The sequence below is a fragment of the Pyrgilauda ruficollis genome, unplaced genomic scaffold, assembly GCF_017590135.1.
Source record: "Pyrgilauda ruficollis isolate IOZ18807 unplaced genomic scaffold, ASM1759013v1 scaffold15, whole genome shotgun sequence".
Classification (NCBI taxonomy): Eukaryota; Metazoa; Chordata; class Aves; order Passeriformes; family Passeridae; genus Pyrgilauda; species Pyrgilauda ruficollis.
The window spans coordinates 17,433,411-17,455,657 of NW_024513654.1; the positions used below are offsets into that span (position 1 = coordinate 17,433,411).

The following is a 22,247-nucleotide window of genomic DNA, read 5'->3' on the forward strand; positions in this document are numbered from 1 at the left end:
AATAGTTCCCAAATTACACTGCCACCTACCACTGTATGAAGTTGACACTGTTATATAAAACTCCATGAAGCTGGAACTGTGTCTTTGTACACAACAATCACAGTAAGACTCTTCAACTCTTGCACACACCTGACTATGCAGGAAGTACATATGACAGAGTCTCTAAACACTCTTGCAAAACACCCACAGGTCTCATTTTTTCTCAGGATTAGCAGTGCCCTGAAAATTGGAATGATCAAACTTGAAGAAAAAGCTAAGAAAAATATAAATCCCCTGTGCTTTCATGCAGTCCCAAACATAATCATAAAAATAATAACAAAAGCAAGTTTCCTGTACCAAAACAAAATGTGCTCTTATTTGAAGAAAGAGAAAATGAAAAATATATTACAGCATCATAGTAAGGATTTCACCTCTCCATGAAAGTGGCTGCACAAAAGCCACAAAATCTCAGACTCTCCCCAGATACATCAGTATCATTCATTCATAACCCTGAAAGAAAAAAGGAAAAGTGAATGGAGGAAGGACACTTTACACGTGGGGGGAAAGGAAATCTGCAGTTAATAACATCACACTACCTATTTAGATATATTCCAATCAGTCAGAAATAAATGGCCACAAGAAAAATATGATCAAAGCCCCAAACACTGTGTAAACTTTGCACGGTGTTCAGAGACATAAAAGGCATGATGCCTACAATTTGGAAGCTCTTACATAGTGGTTTTTCTGTTGACAAGGAGCTGGGTTCACAAAACATCATTTTTCACAAGTTGGTCCACAAAATAGCCATAGAATAACATGGGCAGAACCACGTTGTTCAGAAGTTCTGGATCGCTACAGTAACTTGGCCCATTAAAGGAATAGGAAAATTTGGATACAGATCCAAATACCCTCCCATGCTTGGCAACATTGAATCAGTTTGGATTTTATCGGTCTTTAATCACTGAACATTCATTTTTAATTAGGAATCCTTGGGCCATGGGAGCTTCCAACTGCTGGACTCTGAAAAAGACCTGTCCATAACTCATGTCTCTGAAGGCAGGCTCCAGACAGGCAGAGAGCACCTTTGCATGCTGCCTGCATGAGGTGTGGAAGGGTGATGAGCTGTAGTTGCCTTGCCCTGAAAGATGATGGCCAGGTGAAAGATGAAAAGTTCAGAGAGACAGTTTATGGTTGCAGGTGGGGAGCAAACTCCCATACATCCCTCAGAACAAGTATAGCTCTCCTGAACAGCCCACCCCAGCCCAGCAACACATGGTGAGAGCTGCAGCCCTGAGAAAGCCTTTTTTCCATGCTAGAGCCCAGCCAAAGCAGCCCAGTGTGAGTTGCAGTGGATGTCACTGTGTCCCTCTGTCACGATGCAACACTACTGTAAGGGCAAGGCACAATCCTGCTCACAGGAATCCTGCAGCACATTCTGGAGACAGATTTGGGAATGCAAGTAAGACCTTTTAAAGAAAGAAGGCAGGTTAAGAACAGCCAGAGAGGGAGGACAGGACAGCAAAAGCCAAGAGGCTGTGGTTACCTCTCCTGACAGGTGTGACTTTGCAGAGAGGCAAAGGGGATTTGCACAGCAGATCTCACCCCGAGCGACTAAACCTGATATTTCAATAACACTGCCCCAGGGAGAGAGGGGCTCCAGGCTCTGCAAACAGTCAGTCTGTGCTGTGTCAGCTGCACTGGAGTGCTGATTAGGCACTTTTCTTCTCAGAGCAGACCCATTCAGCAGGAAACGAGGCCACATACGTGCTGCCAGAGCTGAGAAAGCCATATCCTGCGGGTCAGAGGCTCCACTCGCGTGCGTCAGCACACTTCCAGAGCTGCAAAGGGAGGTGCACTGTCTTACAGAGAGAGCTGCGCACCCAGCCTGGGGGAGAAAAAGGGAATTGTACTGCTTGTTCATTTGGCCTTTGGGATTTTTGGTGCATGGGTAAACTGTGATGGCATCAGGTAAGAGACATCAAAAATCTTGAGAAAACACTTTACATAAGCAGAAACATCTCAGCAGCAACAAATGGATGGAAGGGAGGTAAGATTTTAACAGCAAAGTCAAATCCTACAACTGTCACCTTTCCTGGTTGTCTCAGTTCCAATAGCAAACCCTTCCAACAGGGGGACAAAGGAAGGTTGCATCTCACCCACCTGCAGCCCAGAAGTGAGAACCAATTTGTAAAAAGTCATCCAACAAATCAGCATCAAACCTGGGAAGACGAGAGGTCAAAGTTCATGTTTGCCCACAGCTCACTAGCCTGACTAGCGCTGTCTGGCCCATGAGTATATCCTAAGGGATTGGCATTATGTAGATTTCCTCAGGTGTGTTAGGTGCTGGGTCACCTGATGGGTGCTGCTGGCAGTACAATTTAGAGATTGCAAGAGAGAGACGTGTACGTAGATCTATGGGTCCTGCTCTAGCTATGCAAAGAAAAGCTCTCCCTCAGCAAAAAAAACCTAAAAGGGCATCATCACCTGAGCTCATTTATGCTATGGCAAGTAAGAAAGACTTTCAGCCTAGACTACCTAGGTAAAGGTAAAAGTACCTTTGTAACTTTAGAATAAATATCTCTTTAAGAGTAAGAATAACTTTTTATGTTTTTATGTTGTTGAAGAACTTTCAAGATGGAGCATTAAAAGTGATTCTACACAAAATACAGAACCCACAACACAAAGGGAACCATCAAAAGTACAGAGATCACATGCTAAAAACAGAAAGATTATGTTTTCAGTAAACTGTCAGACAAAAGAGATTTCATAAACTGTCCGACACGAGAGATTTCAGAAGTCCAGATGTGTCTTTGACTCCTCTTCTCTCTTCTATCATAGGCAAATACATTATGTAAAACCTTCTTCCCTGTTAAATGATCTAGTTCTGTCCCAAAGCTTGTTAGGGTTCTTGATGCAATTAAAGGAACTGTTGGTTCCAACAGGAATGGGGATTGTTGACAAAAAACAAAAATTGATACTGACTTTCGCAGTGCATCTTTCAGCTCTGTAGGGCCCAGCCACACATGTGAGACCTTAGGCAGTCCTTATTGCTGTCTTTACACCAGTATTTTGTACACACCATTTAAAGATTAGTAGGCTGAAGTAATTTACGAGAGACATGAAGTGAGGCATGAACAGCCTAGCAGAATTATATGAGAAGGTTTAAGATGTCCATCCAGCCTAATATCTTCTCTGAAGCAACAGCAAGAAGTAGATGCTTTGGAAGGGTATGCAAAATCAGTCATCCCTGGTTTCCTCTCTATTAAGAGTCCAAGGACATCCTGAAAAGGAGTTTCCATCAGGACCATCAAACTACATAATTGCTGTTGAATATTTCTGGTGAATTTGTCTGTTTGTTTTTGAATTAGCTTATCTCTTTGATAGGATTTCCCTTTGCTGTGTTAAAAGAGTAGATTTGAATCTACAAATTTTAATTACCTCCTCAGGCAGTATAAATTTTAAAAACTGCTTCTGCTTCCTCAGGTCTGATGGTTGCTTTGTGCATAATCCAGACCTGTCACTCTCTTGTGAGAAGTGTTTGCTGTATGGACACCAAAGTCTCTCCCTAGAGGAAACAAATTACATGATTTTAAAGGCAGTTTTCAATCTCACAAGGATCAGATTTAGCACACGCTAAATTATCTGTGTTGCTTAAAAGCAGACATGTATTATCCTGTCTAAGCGATTACTAGGAGAGGGGTGGAGCAGCTAAATCCAAACTAATTGCCCTATCCAGGGAAGCAGGAATGCCGATGTGCTTGTATCATCCATACTTCATGCAACCTGAATATATAACCCATCGTACTTGCTGGCAGAAGTATTAAATCCATATCTGGGGAGATTTGCAGGCTTCCAAGTGATAAACACTTCAAAAGCAGCACAGGGGAGAGGCAGGAATGGACTGCAAGGTGCCAGCTTCCCTTGTCTGTTCTGGCCTAGCACTGTAGTACCATTTGTGAAAACAAGGACATTAACCTTAGGGCAATTGCACCTTAAGCTACTATATCAGTTAATTCAGGATGGTTTTGGAGAGGTTGATTGTCAGTGGTTGGTAGGTGCTGTTACAGCAGGGGGCAAACACCAGAGCACAGTATCCAATGTCCTGGCACAGGCGTCCTAAAGGCTTGCAGTGTCCATTCCCATGCCTGCTGATGGGCTACTCCTGCCTGCCAGACCTCCTTGTCCCCAGGCTGCCACCACCTGAACCCGGGGAATGGGAGATAATGTTAAACAGAAGTGCCAGGGAGTGGTGGTCCTGCTCCAGTTATGGAATGGGACGAGTGGAATGGGCATGAGGGCCTGCAAAATTGCCAACGCTCCTAGGAAAATGGAGAGGACACCTAATACAGCCTTCCTCATCCCAGCAGTCTACCCCACAGCCTCCAGCTGTTTATGCCTCACCTGCTCGTACAGAGGTTTTCTGTACTTAGGGAGGGAGGGATTTCCTCATTCTTCCTCGACACAGACCCGTGTCCTTTGGGCAAGGGGTGTGTGTGCAGAGAGCATTGCGGAGGCCAGAGATGGAGCATCCCTGTCTAGCCCTAATGCCGCACTACAGGCACGGTGTGGACAGAAACCACAGGGAAAGGGGGCGAGAAAAAGCGGAGACTTGAAGGGGGGCAGGACGCTGGGAAGCGCAGAGGAGTTGGGAGGGAAGGAAGAAAACGGGGGGGGGAAAAAAAAAGAAGAAGAAAAAAAAAAAAAAAAAAAAAGGAGGAGAAAGGGGAGGAGATGAAAAGCAAGGGGAGAAGGGAGGACCGGGCGGGGAGGAGGCGAGAGGCTGGGGAGGAGAGGAGGGAGGCAGCTCGGCAGAGGGGGACGGGACGGGAGCCGGCGCCCCGCGGGCCATGCGCCTCCTGGCTACGGCGCTGGCCGCCCTGCTGGCCACGGCCTCGGCCCCAGGTAAGCGCCCAGACCCCTCTCCTCGGCCCGGCGGGACCCGGCCCCGCCTCGGGCAGCCCCGCTCGGCTCCCCGCAGCGGGCGGGGCGGCGGCAGCGCCGCTCGGGCGGCGGCGGGAGCGGGGGTCCCCGGCCGCGGAGCCCTCCGCCCGCCCGGCCCTACCCCGGCACGCTGCCGCTTCCCCGGGCTCCCGGCAGCCGCGCTTCTTCGCAGACATCGGATCCTGTTCAGGAAAGAAAGCCCTCTCCATGCAAGTTCCTGGAAATGGGCCGGCTTCTGTGCCGGGCAAAGCCGAAGCAAAGGGAGATTCGGCGTTGTTTTTTCTACAGGTGCCCTGATCCTGTTGGCATCAGGGGGAATGGAGCCTGTAGGTCACTTGGGAAAAGCGCTCTCCCTTTCAGACCCTTCATGCCTCTAGAAACAAAAGTATATTGGACAGCGTTGTGTGTCCTGAAGCTGCAGAACAGACACAGAGTCTGGGTCTGAACTTCCAGGTGCAGTGAGCCTAGAGGGGTGGGGAAGCCTTGCTCGTTCAAGGCTAATGGAAGACTTGAATTTGAACTGCACTGCAGAAGGGCAGGAGGTGGTGGAGGCAGAGGTTTGGTTCAAGTCCATCTTTAGTCAATGCAGAAGTTTTCTCTGAGGGGGAGCTTCTGACCTGTGAAACTTGCTGACAGATCTGTTCAACTGAAAACTGCTGGTTGTTTTTTGGTGCTCTTGCTAGCCAGCTCCTAATTATTTTCATTTAAAGAAAGAGCTTTGCTTCTCCTTGGCTCATCTGCTCTTTTTAATTGTAAAGAAATCAAACGAAAGCAGGCTTTGACAGTAGCATAGCTTCACTGAACAAACTACAGCACAGATAAAAGCCATCCCATATGCTTCTGGTCATGCAAAGCTGAGATCAGAAGGTAACCACCTCCAGTCCCCCAGCTGTCTGTCCTTGCACCACTGGAGGCTGGGTTGTAGATTCTGCCCATGGCAGAATTCTGCTGCAGATTCTGTAGATTCTGCCCCATGGAGAAAGAAAGAGAGGCCTGTATACAGCACTAAACCTGGATTGTGAGCAGCTGTGTGCAGGAACAGCTCCACTCCTATCTCAGCTGAAGTAACTGGGGTTCTCCCCCAAAACTACAGCCATGCTGAAATTTACACCACATGTAAGGACCCACTGGCCACTGTAAATCCTCTGGCACTGTTCCAGCGCAGACAGAGAGGAGTGGCCCTGGCATAAACAAGTTTCTGGGTGCTAGAATATAGTTTGGTACTCCTCACAGTGCTGTTAAAGTGTTTTGCTGTGTAATATGGCAGACAGCAAAGTCCAAATCTAGCTAGTTCTTGGACTTGAACTGGGGTAAGCAGAAGTGGATTATTTTCAAAGTGGGATTTTTTTTAAAACAGAGCTTAGGCAGCAGTCACCTTTCCTGGGTCCCCACAGGGTGCTGAGACATGCTGGTGGAACATACCAGAGAAGAAAATAGCTAAAATGGTGGGATGGGAGCAACTAAGCCAGCTCATTGCAAAAAGAGGAGAAGTTTGATGGTTAAACACACTGCAAAGAAATCAGCAAGTCTCTGACTCTCTCTCCTCCCCATTCTATAAATAATTTCCCTGTCCAAGCAGAAGCAAGACTGAAACTCTTGTGGTGAGCTCCACCTGAATGGCTACATCGTACTATACTGGGAAGGCAGAAGAAGGTAAACAGTGATGCCACACTTGAAACAGCAATCTGAAGTCTAGAAATTCAGTGCTATGTTGGCACACAAGCCTGCTCTTAAGTTGTGAAGTTTCCTGCTCTTGGAAGGAGCCCATTACAAGGGTAAAACTCATGTTGGGGCTGACCAGTGCCTGCTAAAGACAGGAGGAACATGTCCACTAGTGTCTGAGAATCTTGAATGAGGGTTTTGCTTTCCACAAAATTCACTGTTCCTCCCCCAACTGCAGTAGGAGGATAAAGTCAAATGGACACTGTTTCTCTGCTTTATATAAAGCATCACCTGACCCTGTTCTACATGAGCTGATACCATGATAAAGGCAGCATGAGATTTCCAAAATTCTCCCCACTTGTGCAGCAGCACCAGTGGGAGCCACAGAAGGAAGATAAGGAGATAGGTTCCCACTGATCAGAAACATGAAGGATGCAAAACTTGATATGTCCCTATAAAAAGGCATGTCCCCAAAGGAAAAGCAGAAGCATTAGGTATTAAATACCAATGTTTGTATGAGTCTAAACATCTAGAAAGGGATCAGAGTCTCCATGTACAATGCTGCTTTATCTTCTCACAGAGGCATCCATCATCACCATATCTGACTTCCTCTGCATTTTCTCTTGGGTATTTCTTGGCACTGTGTTCTGCCTAGTTTGGAATTAAGCAATGATTTCTCTTTATTTTTGCCTTTTATTTTGGGACTGTATTTCACAATTACTCCTAGCCAGCTTTTTCAAAAAAGAAATTCACATGTCAGGAAAATGACATAATTGTTTTTCTTTAGTTTTCATGACATGTTCATAATTTCAGTAGAGGAACGGTCTGTGTTTTTCATTTACCCAAACTATACTTTTATAAATGATTTATTAAACATTTATTGCTGAAGTACATTTGAGGACACCAAAAAGTGTTCAAAATCTCAAAATTATTCCTTATTTACTAAGCATACGACCTTCAAATTTAATCTTTTTTTTGATAGCAGAGACAGCCATTTACTGGCTTCCTTTCTGCTAGTAAAGCACCAAGGCTGGTAAGTCCAGAGAATAATAACTGAAGTTTCGTGCCTGGAAAGCTTTTGGTGGGATTCAGCCTTAATTTTAAATTTCAACATCCTGTTCTACCTTTATGCTTCTACAATCCAAAATAACCTCTTTGGCATTTACGTGAATTGCAGACACAAACATAATGCATGAATAATTTTACCAGTAACCTCATCCATGCTTAGCTGTAGTTTCTCCAATAATTTTTTTAAAAAACCCAAACAGTTCTTTGTACAAAATATTTTCTCCTTCATAACAAAAAAAAATGTCTACTTGGAATAAACATGCCATTCAGTAAAGAGTTTGATAGAAGTGGCACAAAATAATTATTTTTCAGAATTCCTCTCAAACAGTTGCAATGCAACATTAATTTAGTGGATTTACTCTATGTAAGGTGATATAATTCACCACTTCATTTCACTGCTTCACTGGGACTGTAAAACCAGTGTCTCTGTCTCCAAAACTATTTCAGAAATGGAATGGAAATACTTTACTTGCTTATTTTGAAGATAAATATATGTTTGTGTTTCAGGAGCTGATGTCAGACAATAGTTGTTGCCAAGACACTCATCCCCTTTGTTAAAATGTTCCTTGCTGATGTGCTAGAAAAGTGTCCAGAAATGAAAAAAATCATTTTCCCAGAGTTGCAATTCTCATTAGTATTTGAGTACAGTACAGTATTCACATAACAGGAAGTTCACAGTTTAGAGGACATTTCATGCTTTGCGGAGTGCATTGCAGGGAGTGCTTGCTCACTGCTGGAATATGGCTCTCTCTGTGGTGGATGCCCTCAGACCAGTAGATTACACATCACAAGGCATTTAGGGAACACATTGCCACAACAGAGCATTGGTCAGAAATAGATCACTTTCTGATAGGACTAATCAAGACTTTCTTAACGTGCATCAGGAAGGAAATAAAATGAGTGTTGATTCCCATGCCTCAGAAAATCAGTCCAGTATAAATCCCTTAGGTCAGGAAAGGGAAACTGCTCTCTTTTTAACAGCTATGGACACTTTTTTCTGCCTTCACCTATTCTTAGATGTAAAGCAGAGAGACAAAGAACTTGTCTGAGTGGTGGTTTAGGATGAAGAACATTAACGACAAGAATCAGAAATTAATGGAACAATGAAATAATAATTTGTCCCGATATGACCTCATGTCATATTTTGTCATGAAAATACTTTCAGATTAACTTGAATTTGTAGTCAAAAAAACTAGTCTGATGAATTTAACCCGGGTTTGAGATGACCATTTGATGATGACAAGGAGAACATTACTTAAAACAGAGGACATGGGGAACTGTACGATACAGAGAGTTCAGTGGTCTTCCAGTGATAATCTAAGGAGCAGTATGATGTTTTGAAGCAGTATGAACGTCTGCACAGATGATGTCCAAAAGAAGTAGACAGAAGCATGCACATTGAAATGATGACCTTATTAAATCAGCATGAGAAGAGGACAGCACATAGGAAAAATTGAGGATGGGGTAACAGAAGTAGAGGAGAAGTTAGTACAGCAAAGTCACATACTTGGGGATTAGTAAGAATTTCTTTGATACACTGGTGACTGAACCACAAATGGCAAAGAAGGGAAAGCACCCAAGTATGCTATTTATTTGTCACCTGACATAAAATCACGTATGAAAGTGAACAAGGACAAGATAATTCTGGGATATAACAGGCAAGGTATATCAAATCTGAGTACTGTGAGTATTCCACAGGATATTGGACAACTTTCCAGACACTGCCTGTAACTGCGCCAGTCAAATCTGAGAAGTACTGTGAGTATTCCACAGGATATTGGACAACTTTCCAGACACTGCCTGTAACTGCAGTCAATTATATTAAAAAAATAAATTAATTACAATCAAAATTTAAACTGTAACCAAGGCAGAGAAGGGCTGTTAGGATGAATAGGGAAGACACTATTTTTTAGAGGAGACTAACAGGGCTTGTCTTCTTTAGCTCAACAAACCAAAGGCTGAGGCTAGATAATTGCTTTGTATATGGAGTCAGGAAGTAAGCTCTAGAGAAGAAAACACTATTTTAAGCTTAAAGCTGGCACAGGAACAAATGAGCATAAACTGGTTATTGAAACCATTTAGCCTGGAATTCCTGAGAAAGATGCAAGCTGTCAGAAGAGCTGGTCACAGAGCAGTTTCCAAAGCTGTTAAAAGACTGATAAAACATTACGTGAAGTTGGTCCTGTGACAGTAGCAAGGTCTCCATGTCAGCTCTAGGTTATTGATCAGTGAAAGAAAAAATGCTGGGGCAGGCTCGCTGAAGGAGGGCCTCATGCCATCCTTAACATTCACAGAGAGGCAGATGTCAGGTTCTACAAGGTCACTAAATTACTGCACACTAAACAGATGCCATCCGTTTACCTGCTGTGGGCTTGCTTGCTGGGACAGAGTATGGTGCTGTTGTGCCAGTGTGAAGGATTCTCACCAACTTTTCTTTCCTTACAGATGTTTGTGAGGCTTTAAATGTGACAGTCTCTCCTGGACCAACAGTGCAATACTCCGAGGGGGATAATGCTACCCTTTACTGCCACATTTCTCAAAAGAGGAAGACAGACAATCTGCTGGCTGTGCGGTGGGTCTTCGCTGCATCACCTGCCCAGGAGCACCTGATGATCAAAATGACAAAGTTTGGCTCTGTCCAGTATTATGGAAATTATACTCATCATTTTCACAAGCAAAGACTTCATCTTCTTAAAGAGAAACGTGGAACTATGTACAAATTTCTTATTTTAAGCCTCCAGCAAACAGATCAAGGACATTATATATGCAAAGTACAGGAAATTGGCAAACACAGAAATAAGTGGACAGCATGGTCAAATGGTACAGCAGCTACTGAAATAAGAGGTGAGAGATTACTGATTTCAAGTCTATAACTTCTTGTCCTGTGATCCCTTATTTTTCTTGTAAATTCACCCATAAGACATTTGAATTTAGATTATTTTTGATGTATTATTTCAGATTTTACTTAGATTATTTTTGAGTGTAATCTGTGGATAGGAGAAGAAAACCTAATACTCAGCTTACGTTTTGCCCCTCTCTTAGTGTTTCCCTTGGTCTTAGTTCTAGCCTAGCAGCAGTTGGTAAGTAGCACTTTTACTATCACTTCAATACTATTGTTTATACCACTTGCAGCCAGAAAGCAGAGCTAGAAAAACAATGGCCAGCTTGCTGGTATTGAACTTTGGATAAAATGACCACAACAAGTGGCAGATGTGAACCAAACTGAAAACAAGCCTTCCCTTTGGGATGGATTAGCTCAAATCTTAAGTTGCCACATCCACACTTTCAGAGATGGGTGAAGTTGGATTTTGAGAACAGATTCCTTTGAAGGGGTGGTTTTGTTTAGCAGCTGTGCCATCAGTATTAGCTGGCAAACTACCCCCCTGCTTCTGTCTCTATAAACAGAAAAATTGGTATCTCACAGGGACAGCTTTAAAGATAATGCCACAAAGCAGTGTCGAGTGTTTCCTCATTCACTTTATGATGTAACATCCTAAATGCCTGTAGTAGAAACATACGGATTTGTCAGGAGTTCTTGGAGACAGAATGACATTTTCCAAGTAAATGGCAACAGAAGAAAAAGCAGTATAAAATATTGTCACCCACCTGTCATACTCCTCCTCACAAAGGGATACTCCACGTCTTTCATAGCTTCTCAGGCTATTGCTAATTATAATACTGAAACCTCTCATTACTTTTCATAGCTAGACTATGGAGCTCAGATCAATGGAATTATTGAAAAGAAATCCATAATTTTTCAGTCCAGTCCTTAAATAATATTTCTACCCAGATTTCTAGTATGAGTTATGAATATATAATCAGGGATTTATGACCTCATGCCTTCATCATTTTCACACTGTCTGCTCAGCTGTATTGCTGCTCTCCACCCAAAGCAGAGCAGGAAACCTGAGACAAGGGAGGAAGGCTGGCCAGCCTGTAGAGAGTTTTTGACACCCTGTGGGGATCTGAGGCAAACACCACAACCATCCTGGCCCCTTAAAACCGTGTTTATTCTAACTCTAAATCTAGATTGAAGATACCAAAAGATATCTGAAATGTTGCATATCTTTAAATGTCATAGCAACTGTTTTACCACTTAAAGCCTCTTGACTGGAAGCAAAGGACCACCTTTGCTAGCATTTGCCTAATGCACCCTGAGTGTACAGTACTTGCTGTGCTTGAGAGGGAAGGTAGCTCTTTTCCAAGTACTGATAAAGTTTCCAGTTTTCCCAACAGTAACACTTGGGCTTTTCAAGGAAATGTTATTCCAAACACATTTTGTATTTTATATTATGATCAGTTACACTTTTTATTGCAAAGGGATTTACTTATATTACAGTTAGACCCAGGATACAGCAAAAGGAGCAATACAAATTGCCTGAAGCATTTGGATACTTAAGTTGTACTGCTTGTGCTTTATCAAATAAGGTAGCAGTGTTCCACCACATCACAGTTGCTGTGTTGCCTAACATTTTGTTCCAGTAATGCATCTGCAGTTATGCCCAAATTCAAAATAGTGTCATTATGCTAAAGCCCCAGACAAATTTCTTAAAACTTTGCACATCAAGAAGAGGCAGAAATAGAACAGTCCCTTTTTTAAAAAGATGTATTCACACAGAAAGAAGAGATTATTGTGCAAGATGCAGATTTCCAGGGGGTAAAGAAAAGGATAATTCTACTTCTTCAAAATGTAACTCGCTCTTGAAGCAAGTTGACAGCTGGATCTGTAGAATCTACTGCTATTAATTTATATTCAAATTTTGTTATTTGCTATCAAGTTTGCTTGTGCAAATTTGTATAGGTCATTAATAAGTTGCAAATACATTTTGTAACAACACATAAATTTGTAGAAATACACATATTGGACTTACAGAAAAACAATTGAGTTACAGGCTACAATTCCTTACCATGTAGTGATGACCTGTAAATTTTAGTTACATATCTGGTTTCTACTTTAGGGGCAAAATACATTTCCTTGGAAAAGAAGCCTTGTTGTGGAGATGGAATCCTTACAGTTTTCTATTCCTGCACCTGTGTCAACTACAGCAACTCTGTAGTGTTTTCAGAACGTCCACCTGAAATTTGAACTGTTGCAGTTTGCCCATTTCAGTGTTGTGAATACAAGACATCAGATAGCATTTATAAGAAGGCTATTGTTAAATCTGTTAGTAAAACAAAGAGAAATCCATGTGCCAGTGTTGCCAAGAAGTGCCTCCTAATTCAGCCACACAATGTCTTCTAAGATAAGGTCAACCTTTTCTCCTTCCCCCATATTCTCATTAAAGGCATCTCTTCCTGGGCTTGCGTCATCAATGTCAGCCTAAAACCAAGTCAATTATAGCAGGGAATACACAAAAAACCTAGTTTATCAGAGACAAAAAAAAAAAAAAATCATAAAAATGGTTCTTCTACTCCCTTCCTATCCGAAAAATCAAAATAATCAGTATTCTTCTCAGAACAGTATTCAGCACCCCAAAACCATCATTTACAGTTAGGCAATCCCTCATGATACTGCACATCTCTTAGGAAGAGCAAGACATGTTCCAAATGGTTTGCAATTCAAGAGAAGAGACTACTTGTAGGAGGACAAACATAGAAAATTAGGCGGTCCAACTATAATCCTGCTGGCATGGACAACAAAAACAAGTAGATGATCACAACAGTCTGTCTTGTTGGGAAGCTTATTTATCAGAATTTCCCATAGAAGAAAGTCTGACTTCTTAAATATTGGTTACATGTGGCATTTTCTAATAGTAACAGTGTTTCAAGATACAAGAATGCAAGATTATTTTTTTCCCAAAATGAAAAAAAGCCCTTTTCTCAGGGAAGTTATCCTGAAATATTTGCCAAAAATCTACATATGTGATGCTTTCATGTAACAGATGAGTAATTTGTTACAATATTCAGGACGAGCTTCCCATTAGATTTCACTAGTCCTGACAGTTGTATAACCATTGATCTAGCCTCACCCTTCACATACATGCAGGGCACTCCTTAATAAACTCCCTTGCCAATAAAATACTTGTTCTCTAATGATTTGCCACATGAAGCTCTCTTGGAGTTTCAGACCTCACTGGCAATCTGGAGGACATTACCAGACTCCCATTTCATTGCAGTGATTGCTAGAGAAAGAAATACCACAGAATTGGCCTAAGTGATGTTGTCTAATCTGATATCATAAAAAATATCAGCATGCATAAACAATCTGGCTGAGGAGAGCAGAGAGGGTTTTGAACAACTTTTCAGCAGTCAGAGCATTTGGATTCTGGTTTTGGGATGTACAGCTGTTATGATATTGGCAGTCATCCATCCTCCTGAAACAGAGAGGACAATTCTGTGACAATTCTGAACTGTTTCATTAGAAGACAATTAGACAAAGCAAGATCTTGGGACACTGAAGTCTAAGGCAGAATACATTTACTTCAAGAAGTTAAAACTTTTTATGTCACAAATTTTTCAATTTTTGTCGTGTCTTGTTTGTTTTTTTCAGTGATTTCATCAAGATCTTCTGATCGTCCCACTTTCAAGAAAAATCATGAAGCTTGGAAGTTTTTTGAAGGTGAAGATACATATGACTGTTCCTGTGTTTATACATTATGTTAGTTTAGTCCAATGAACAGGATAACTAAAGTGCCCCAAACCCGGACCAACTTTGCTAGTTCCTGTGCAAACTCAGCCTTGCCTGAGAAATCATCCCACAAAGTACAGGAGGTACTGGACAAAAGAGAATGGAAGAGTCCAGCTTCAGTTTCTTGTATATCTGTTATGGCCAATGGGAAAATAACCACTGGAAATATGTTACAACACCTGAAAAAAAGCCATGAGGGGAGACTAAGGCTGTATTTTGAAAAAGAAAAAAATAATCATGCAGAAATTTCAAGCCAGTGCTGCCAGCAGAAGCAATTGTAGGCTTTCTTCCTTCTTCCTCAGCCACTCAGCACTCTCCCCACTGCCACTTTTCTTGTTTCATTGTTTGTGTTTGTTTTATTGTTTTATTACAAAAAAAAAAATTACAGCTGTTTGAGCTGGGAAATAACCCAACTGAAGTCCTTTTGGGTTTTGAGTTTTTGCTCAAAAAATCCCCAAACTATTCTTTTGTTTGCTCCTGAAAGTCACAACTCATAAGTGCAGTTATGCCTATTTGCATTTATGCAGACTTAAACCAAATTTCAAACTGAGCAGGATACTATAGGAAAGTTTCAAGAGGGTTAAACTACTTCTGATCTGTTACCCTAAATCTATGGGACCAGAGTCTGTTTAGATCTTGTACCTTTTTTCCTGTCCCATCATCAAGAAGCATCAGCTGCCGCGCTGACCATCATGTGTTTGGGTTTCAGATCTCTACGTGTACGCAGTGTTCGTGTGTTCCATAGGAATCATCAGTGTCCTCCTTTTCACACTTGTCATTCTCTGCCAGTCCCTTCTGAACAAGAGGAGATCCACAGGTGAGTGAAATGCCATTCTTGATCACTGCAAAGCCTTTGCCAAAAAGGGGAGTGGAAAAGAGAATGCAGAGAAAGCAGGAAAAATAAATATTTCCTTGCCTTGACTGTAATTTTAATTAAAATTGGTAGGAAGAGAAAAATTCCGCCAGCCAAATTAAAACATAGGCATTTTCTTCCCTTTAAATAGGGAGTAAATAAAACTAAATTTGCTTTGGACTTTTCAAAAATCTTCTACCTTTGCACAAACATAAGTTGGAAGTAGTTGGAACTTCTTTCACAGGAGACCAAGTGCTGAATGATTAAGTTGCTTTCTGACCAGAAGCTAAAATTTTGCATGAGTCACGTTTCTCCAGAAATGTAGAGGGGTTTCAAAGCAATCTTAACTCTGTTCTATTTTATTCTCCTCTCTTGAGTAGCTGTCAATATTCTTGGGAATTTGAGGGGTTTTATTAGCACTATCTCCCTTGCAGTATTTTCTGAAACTAAAGCATCATTTCAACATTCAAATCTGTCTTTTCATAATAATATTTCAAGATCAAGGGTTACTGTGTCATCCTTGGTCTCAGAGAGGGTTTCTCAAAGAGGCTGCATCAAAGCAGTTTTGTTGTAAACAGAAGTGCTATTTCAGATCTGTGGAGTAACCAGTGCGGGCTCTACTTTCATTTCAGTTTGAAAGTGGCTTATTTGGAGACCTCACACAAGCTGTAAGATGAGATACTAGCACACTTAGCAGCCACCACGTCAGAGGAGGTGTAAGGACCACCTCTGAACAGAAGCTTTCAGGAGGAGTCTGGTTAGTGAGTTGCTTTGTTAATGACAGGACAGAATCATGACTTTGCTGCCTCTGCAGCCTACAGCGGTCCCACAAAGGAATGAGTGACTCAGATACACAAGTGAGAAGACATGTAAGCCATAAATAGATGTATAGAGAAGCCCTTGCCTGACCACAAACACATTTCAGACTGTGGCTCCATCTTCCTGGTAGTGCACTCAGCGGGGTAACTCTGATTCTAACTGAACCCAACAACTCTGCTTGCCAAGAGGAAGGAACAAGATCGATGTTATTCTTCTTACCCTGTTAAGTGATGACAAAGGTTTTATGCCAAGGGAATACCCACGCTTAAGTATGTTGGTCATGGTGAGTCACCCTGAAGCCACAAGCACTAGACTGATGTATCCCAGTTTTTCTTGAGCAGACATTGGGTTAGAATTTGCTTTGTTTTGTCAATTTACTGCTGTGAGCATACAAGCAGCTTAAATGAAAAGGTCTATTTACATTGAACCAACACCAGCTAAATATTGAAATAATATACAATATAGAATAAGGATTTACAAAAGAGAAAAAGTAGGTTCTTCTGAGCTGCTAAAACCTATCTTTGCTACCCAGATATCTGAATATTTGCATGCTCAAAAACGTGTCAGCACTGTACATGAGCATTCCCTCACTCCTGGAGGATTGGGCCTACTGTTCTATACATTTAAAAAAGGTCTGACAGGTAGATGGAAGCACTGCCTTGACTGACTTAAACATCGTCGCTCTGTTAGTCCCAGCTCCTGGTGCTCTCAGCACCCATTTCCTTAGGACCAAAATGCACCTCCTGGGAGCTGTATAGCTCCCTTAGAATGGGAGAATTTAGCTAAGTCCAGATATGAAAACTTCCTGTAGAGAGGGGCAGGGTCATGTGCGTGCCCTGGTGTCTGCTTTTCGTGGTCCTTTAAAGAATAGGGAATGAGAAGGGAGGGGTATGTCTGTGTTGCATTCTACTTCACATCATGACCCAGGGATGCACTCTCTCATCCTTTTGAGATATAAATTGGCAGTAGGCTGATCAGAAGAGCCAGAGTCTGTCCTTTAAGAGAGGCATAGAAGCCACAAAGCCACAAAAAAGCATCTTAATAACCCTGGCTCCTAAAAGGCTGCAGTGGGGGCAGCTGCCCTTGCTCAGGACTACTGACTCAAAGGAATATGAAGAAGGATTTACACACCTCACACACACAGCTGTCAGAGACAGGACGGTGGCTGGACTGGACCTCTGATCTGATCCCAGAAGGGATCCCTTTGTGCCTGTGGCCACAATCTGACTTACATTAGGAAGAGCCGTGGCTCCTGTGGGTGAATGGTTTATTTCAGGCTTCTGGAAATAAATACAGGCACCACAAGGGAAATAAAAGTCTTCAAAGTAAAATTACTGGCCTGCTGTGTTTTTCCTTAGCAAGCTGTCTTTTGGCTGGGCTGACCACTGGAATGTGTGTTGCCCAGCATTTCCACAGCAAATTTTTGGTGTTGTTTAATACATTCCCCCTCTCCCCTATGTCTTCAAGTCAGACTGCATTTTAAAGCACAATACAATGATGTATGGTGACTGTCATTAGCTCTCCCAGTGTAACAACCTGGCAACTCCACCCTTTCAACAACACAGGTCTGTCTGCAGTGCTCATTTGAAACTCATAAACTGTGTTGGTGTGAAGCCACATTTTCTTTCTTTTTTTCTTTTCTTTAACAGTGAAGCATTACCTGGTGAAATGCCCCCAGAACAGGTAGGAGATTACATATCTCTTTGCTCTAAACCGAGGTACCAGTTCTGGATTTGTTTTGCTGTGTGTGCTGAATCATAGGAGTAATGTTTTCAAAATGCTTATGGGAACATACAGATTTGCAGATCCCTGACTCCTGAGTGTGCCTGCTGTGCATGAAAAGGGAGAATCTGCCTGGGCTAGCTGTAGGTCCTGCAGGTGTTCCAGTGACATGTCTCTCCTTGATGCTCTGAATTGCTTTCTGAAGAAGCCTACTTTCACTCTGTGTGGGTTTCTAGGGCTCCCCAATACCTCATGGGATGGTAATGACTTAAACTGTCCCTGCACACAGACCAAATCACAATGTTACCCAGGGATTCCCACACCCAGGGATGGAGTGGGGTTCAAAAGCAGATTTTCAAGACCCACAGTCTGTTCCCAGCTGAAGACTCCAAGTGACGGGAAGAATTCTTCTGCTGCAGTGTTAATCACTGTCCTTTTAAATACCAGCAGCTGCCAAAAGTTTTTTATGATGTGGCTATAAAACTGATTTCCATTGTATGATTTTCCTGATATGTATATTGGGCTGGAGCTGCAGTAACAATATATGACAAACATTTTACAAACAAAAAAGATGAAAGAGAGATGTCTCATAACAACACAGAAACACAGCTGTGTCCCAGTTTTCAGTGACAGAAACCATGTGTTTCTAGCCTTGCAGCTTAAATCCAATACCTCTTGGTATCACATACTGTTTCTCATAGTCTCTTTAGGCACTATGGGATTCAATGTCAAGTATAGCACACCCAAGATCCTCCAACAGTGTGATTTTTAGTGCATTCTCATGGGATTATTGTGGTATTCAGTCTAACTGGCACTCAGATGGAAGTGAAATCAAAACAAAGCAGCACAGGGTTCAGGAGAGGCCAGTACAAATCAAAACTTTCACGTTATTTATGGACAGATCTTTGTTCTGTGACCTTGACCAGCCATTGGACCACCCAAATATTTAGAGACAGCTCAGCAGTTTTCATTTTTTCCTGGATGTTTTCGCTTTCCCCCTTCTTTATTAACTGCTGGGACAGAATTTGAATTACAAAAGACAAACAAAAAAAGAATGAGGAGGGGGAGGAAATCAAAGTATATTGGTAGGGAACATAAAAAGAGAAGAAAAATGAGACCCAACTCAAACAATGGAGTATGGCAGTCAGATAAAAACACACACTACCAACCCTGGCTCTCTGGGAATAGATGATATAGCAGTGATACTGCTGCAAACACCGAACTTAGGGAGAAAACAAGCCAATGTGATTTCTTCACCATAAAACAGATTCTCTAGAAGTGAAAGAAATGCATGACTCTGTATGGATAAAAACATGGTTTCATGTATTTCAGTGTGACAGGTTATGCTAATGAAATCCTCGATCACACAAATGCATGCATAAAGTGCACTGACTTTGGGGCTTTGAAATTAAATACCTATGAAAGCATTACCAGCATCATAATTATGTTTCACATTTGGTGCCATTTATTTTCCACCCTCTGCTCAAAACACAAACCATCACTGCCTTCGAACTCATTGCTCTTCACCAGCAGATTCCTTGTCTTGGAACTTAATTCAACACACTTAGACCCAAAATCTACTGTCTAGATATCCATTAGGCCAAACTGATTAACTAATTTGCATGAGATTCTTGTCATTAAAAATTACTACTGTGCAAAATTCAGCCTTGATTAGAGAAGCTCAACTCCAACTCCCTTAGTGATATTTCAAACACAGAGTAGAATCCACTTTCAAAATTACATTAATAGTCTGGTGTCTAAGAAAAGTCTGTATTCCCACTGCAGTAATACCTAAGCATCTTAAAATATTTTATGTCTTGACATCAGAATGATGTTTTTGCTTTTAATTGGAATCTAAAGCACAGTGGGCTAAGTGATTTGCCCCAGGTCTTGCAAAATGGCCGTGGTAGAAAAGAAAATTAAATCCAGATTTCCTGAGTGTAGCAAAGCAAATGTTTAGGTTTTGGTTTGCTACTTGACCAATAACAAATTAAGGAAAAAAATGAGTTGACCAAAACTCATTTCTTTACCACATTTTAAAAATAACAACCTAAATAAAATAGTACAGTTATTTTTAGTTTCCAAACCACCTAATTCTGTTTTCTGGTATTTTCTTTAAATACACTTCTTCATATTATTTTCCTTGGTTTTGGCAGTTTTCAGATTCAGAAACCCCCAGGAGGTGATGCTTTGAAAGCAGGAACATTTTTTTCTGTCTTTCATATTTGTGTTGGCCTGAACTCTCTAGTCCTTCAGTTACTGCTCTTCTGGAGATAAATAATTGGAGGTAAAGAAAGTGTTTTCCTCAGAAAGCTGTCCATCTCAACACCTTGGTTCCACAGTGCCAATCTCACATTACAGGAGCACATTCTGCTGCACAGAACCAGAAACAAGAATCCAGGTATCCCTGGCACCTTTTCACACAGCTCTCCTACCTGGAAAATATCCAAGTAGCTCCCAGTTCACTCAAGTGAATTTTTTGTCACCCCCCTGCAGACCTTTGACGAGAGAAAATAGCTGACTTGGATGACAACAGGAAGAGTTGCACATCCTGGACTCTAATAAGGATAGCAAAGCCAAAATTCAGTAGTTTTCCAGGTCTTGCAACAGCCATGACCTTTAGGGCAACTGCTGCCCCATTCCATGATTATTACACATCTTCCACAGGTTACTTCCCCAAGCAGCTATATTATTCTTGCTCTTTAAAAACTCATTAGATCCTTCAAGAAATGCACAGCATGACTTTGTTGAAATAGAAGCCTGGGGGCTGAAGAAGGAGCTGGAGATGAAAAACTAACTTTCCTTTTAGGCATAGAACAAGACAAGCTCTCAAAGAGGCAGTGTTTCGGGGCCAAGGAGTCTTTTCTGAGCCTCCTTGTTTGGTTTGAGGAGCTCATTTCTGTGACAGCAAGTATAGTTATTGTATCTCCCAGAATTGCTTAACCCTGTGTGGCCCTGGCATTCGAAAGAAATCTGCAAGTCTCAAAAACATTTCTTTGTAGCTTCACTTTTCTTGGCAAAGCAGGAATAATGACTAATGCAATGAATTGACACCGAGCTTTTTCATATATTGTGCTTAAAGAAGTTATGTCATAACAACAGCATCTTTAGGCTACACATCTGCCTTAATGACCCTGTATTATTAAAACCAAAAACATTTAAAAAAAAGCATTCTCACCTCTTTTTGGTAGTCTTTCTTCTTGGTAGTTTGCTGTTGGTACAAAGAAGCCAGGCAGAAGTGTTTCATTTTCTGCTGGTTTTAAATCATTTAATCTTGATTTTGGTATAGAAACAAATGGGTGTTTTTGGCTAGGTTTATAGTAGAGCATGCAGACTTAGAAATTGTTTCAATCCAGCCCTCAGTTTACATAAAATATGATTTATTTGTAAATCATGAACATATTTTATTTTTTAAACACTTTTTAGAAAGTTTGGCAGCAAATCTATGTTTTTGACTGAGTACATGAAATAGAACTCAGGAAAACCAGCAAACCAGAGTATTTTTTGCAATCCACACAAGTGTAAATCCAGAGTGATTTTACCAGTGGTAGTGACAATCATTTGAATTTACAACTGTGTAAAATGTGTCTGTAATTTTGTTGTTCTTGTGTGGGCAACAGCTGAGACATCTTAACTTTCATTAAGTCTTTTGCCCTGAATATTTGATTATATAAATATAAAGAATATTTTATTCTGTTAATATAAAGAGAATGTTTCATTATGCAAAAGAATCTGGAGAGCTTGGGAGAAATTATTTAAAATTCAGTGAAATAAGTATTATCAGTGTTACGACTATGGAGACCCTGGTTGTGTTCCATGGCGTGGCGGAGCTCCCAGCACATTGTGGGAATCTATAAAATTAGAGGGTGTTGGGAAAGCTGCAAAAGACAAGTATTAGAGACAATAGAACTGTGATTAGAGCTAAGTAGTAGCTATAAGATTGATCAGAAGAAAAATTATGTAAGAAGTAGAAAAGTGAGGACAAATAGAACAATGGTCTGTGTATTAACGCTTGAATGACTATATGGCTAGAATGACTTCCTAAGTTGCAGAAAAGCATATCTAGCAAGATATTAGGAAGTTCTAAGCTTAATAATGGAGCTCTGTACATTGTGTTTTGAAGCTTACAAGTATGTGTTGTATTTGAAATAAGCAAGTATTGTTTTAACCAAAAATGCATATAGTGGTTAGATAAAACTACTATCAATATACTTTTGAGAGAAAGGTCCCCACAACCACACTGCCCTAGCCTTCCCCAGGGTAAGCCCAGAGGCAGATGCAGCTGAGCAACCACTGCTTACCGAGTCACCTCCATCACTGTAGTCATCATAACTGAATGGTTTACACTCTCCTTGCATCCCAGCTGTGAGTTAAGTTTCCTTTCATTACCACTTAAACCAGGACAATTTTATTCCCCTTTAGTTGGAAGCAGGGAGCCCCTGCAGAGTCAGTTACCACAGCTCCGTGACCCACAGTGACAGGCACTGCAGCCTGACTGCAGATCTGAGCCTGAATATTCAAAGCAGGGTTTGATCTCAGCCTTTGGGAGGTGATAAGGGTAAAACATCCAGCAGG

At 41.5% G+C, this 22,247-nt stretch overlaps 1 protein-coding gene across 2 annotated transcripts in view; it reads left to right on the plus strand.

Annotated features, from left to right (window-relative positions):
• The first annotated feature begins 4,767 nt into the window (after window positions 1-4,767).
• Window positions 4,768-22,247, plus strand: part of VSTM4 (V-set and transmembrane domain containing 4) — a 31,857-nt gene continuing 14,377 nt past the window's right edge. The window contains exons 1-5 of one of the 2 annotated variants that reach the window (XM_041461645.1): window positions 4,768-4,881; window positions 10,096-10,494; window positions 14,141-14,209; window positions 14,988-15,095; window positions 17,600-17,633. In XM_041461645.1, coding sequence (XP_041317579.1) covers window positions 4,827-4,881; window positions 10,096-10,494; window positions 14,141-14,209; window positions 14,988-15,095; window positions 17,600-17,633 — 665 coding nt within the window. In that variant the 5' untranslated portion in view covers window positions 4,768-4,826. Of the gene's footprint in view, window positions 4,882-6,511; window positions 6,574-10,095; window positions 10,495-14,140; window positions 14,210-14,987; window positions 15,096-17,599; window positions 17,634-22,247 lie in introns of those variants that run through there. The other variant, XM_041461646.1, reaches the window with a different exon arrangement.